Source organism: Mixophyes fleayi, chromosome 3, assembly GCF_038048845.1.
Source record: "Mixophyes fleayi isolate aMixFle1 chromosome 3, aMixFle1.hap1, whole genome shotgun sequence".
NCBI classification, from domain to species: Eukaryota; Metazoa; Chordata; class Amphibia; order Anura; family Limnodynastidae; genus Mixophyes; species Mixophyes fleayi.
The window spans coordinates 41979101-41981340 of record NC_134404.1 but is presented as its reverse complement, the minus strand read 5'-3'; the positions used below and the strand labels follow the sequence as shown (position 1 = coordinate 41981340).

Genomic DNA, 2240 nt, shown 5'->3' with positions numbered 1-2240 from the left:
GGTCAGAGGAGGGAGAGGGAGAGGTTGAGGAGACAGGACAGGGCAGGAAGACCAAGACAGGGAGGAATGTGCGCTTCTCACATGATGAGAATTGTGTGTTGGTGCACAACATCATTCCCTGCTACGAGGTCATCCAAGGGAACCTGGCAGCCCGGACTCCTCTAAGGCGGCGTCACCAACTGTGGGGGAGAGTCTGTGAGGCCGTGAACGCAGTGGGCCCACTGAAGCGGACAGTGGCACACTGCCGCAAGCGCTTCTCTGATATTAAGAGGAGGCTTAAAGAGAAGATGGCCCAGGAAAGGAGGTCGACAAGGCGCACGGGTGGTGGCCCCCCACTTCGTATGGAGTGCACCACGTACGAGGAGGAGCTGCGCCAGATAATGCCGGCTGAAATTGTAGAGGGCATAAATGTCCAGGACACCGACTCGCCCTCTTTTGGCCAAGTAGTTGGTGAGTTATTTGTTTTTTTTACCCTAACAGTATTTTAACTGCTTTTCTCTTTTTAAAACTGCTTTTCTCTTTGCAAACGTTTTTTCTTAAAATTTTTTTTTTTTCGTTTTTCAAAGTGTATTTTTGCCTCTAATAGTTTGTAAAGGTTTTTTTTTCTCATAGAAAAAAAAAAAACAATTGCAAACACATTTGTGCAATAAACAGTATATTTGGAAATTGTTTTTTTCTGGAAATACATTGTATGCTTTTTCTAATACATCCAGAATCGCCAGGACCGCAGTTCAGTCCCAGTGCCAGACCTACACCTCCACCTTCAGCGAGAGATTCGGGCACAGACGAGCAAGCAGGTGCGTGATTTCTGTTTAGGAGAGAAATAATGGAGTTACTTGATTTTCTGTGCAAATGTTGCTGTCAATGTTGTTTTTTTTTTTCTTTTTATTGTTTGCAATGAGAAGTTAGGGCTACATTTTACTCAACTGATATGTTGCCTATAGAAACCCATCAGAATATACCTTTACTTTATTTATTGCATTCAACAAAATGACAGCTAAAATCTGATTGGTTGCTATAGGCAACATCTCCACTTTTGATAGCATGCAGTTTAGTCAAAATAACCCAGCATGTACTACACAGTCCAAATGATAATGGGTATTAAAAGGATAATAAGTGCATCCGTAAGCAGGTAGCATAGGACTAGAAATCAGGAATGCAAACATTGTGAAAGAATCTGTAGTTGCTAAAGATTATTCTTTCCTATCCAGTGTTCAGAATGCAATATACAAACATATTATATACTATATACTTACCGTCATTTTTCATACACAGGGCCCTCTTCATACCAGCCACCTCAGGCGGAGTCCCTGGAAATGTCCCCTGAGCCAGAGGATCTAACAACCATCACCCTGGTAACAGTGGATGCCCCTGTGTCTGGCCTCCAGGAAGTTTCACCTGGCCCTGCTGAACCATCACACCACCAACCTGCACCTGCACCTATGGACCCAGCCAGAGAAATGGCGCTGTCTATTGGCGCATTCCAGCAGCAACAGACATTATTCATGGACAGGCAAACTCGCCACATGTCCCAAATTGCGGCCCAGTTGAGGCGGATACACTGCTCCAATAGTCAACTCCCTGCTGGAATCAACCGTCTGGCAACAGCTTTAGAACAGACCAATGTGCAGCTGGCCCAAATGACTGGGGCTGTGGAGGCCTTACATTCCACAGTACGTGAGGGGAATGCCAATGTAACCCGGCTGGCAGGGCAACTACATTCAGAAATTGTAGCCCGTTTACCGGCACCTATGTCTTCCGCCACCACCAGTACCGCTAGTACGCCTAGCACATCTGTACAGAGTACTCCTCCAAGGAGAGGTGCTCGCACCAGGGGTGGGCGAGGGAGGGGAGAGAGTGGCACCAAGCATTGTGATATGCCTGCAAAAAGGCGTCGGTAGTGCAATAATTATTATTGCTTCATGTTTTCACAAGTTTGCGTAAGCATTATACGTTATTATTTATTGTGTTCTGCAATAAATGCAGTTAAATTTCTATGGTGTCAGTGTTTCTTTTCTGCTAATTAAACAAGAGTATACTGATGTTTTAAAAACTATGCACTAATTTCACTTAAACATTGACCTCTGACTGTCACAATCCAGGGATGTTCATATTTACCACATGAGGAGTACACACTATCCTGTTTTTAAAGGTTCCAATTTACAAAACATTTAAAATAAAATATTAAAATTGCACTCACATAAAACACATTTTTGAGCAAAAAATGTTTTTCATACTAT

The 2240-nt window shown here is 43.6% G+C and overlaps 1 protein-coding gene across 1 annotated transcript; it reads left to right on the top strand.

Moving 5' to 3' along the window:
• The first annotated feature begins 341 nt into the window (after nucleotides 1-341).
• On the top strand, nucleotides 342-1901 carry LOC142143118 (uncharacterized). The gene is made up of 3 exons (XM_075200833.1): nucleotides 342-450; nucleotides 714-797; nucleotides 1276-1901. Exons 1-3 carry the CDS (start codon nucleotides 342-344, stop codon nucleotides 1899-1901), a joined length of 819 nt encoding a protein of 272 aa, XP_075056934.1.
• Nucleotides 1902-2240: the final 339 nt, after the last annotated feature.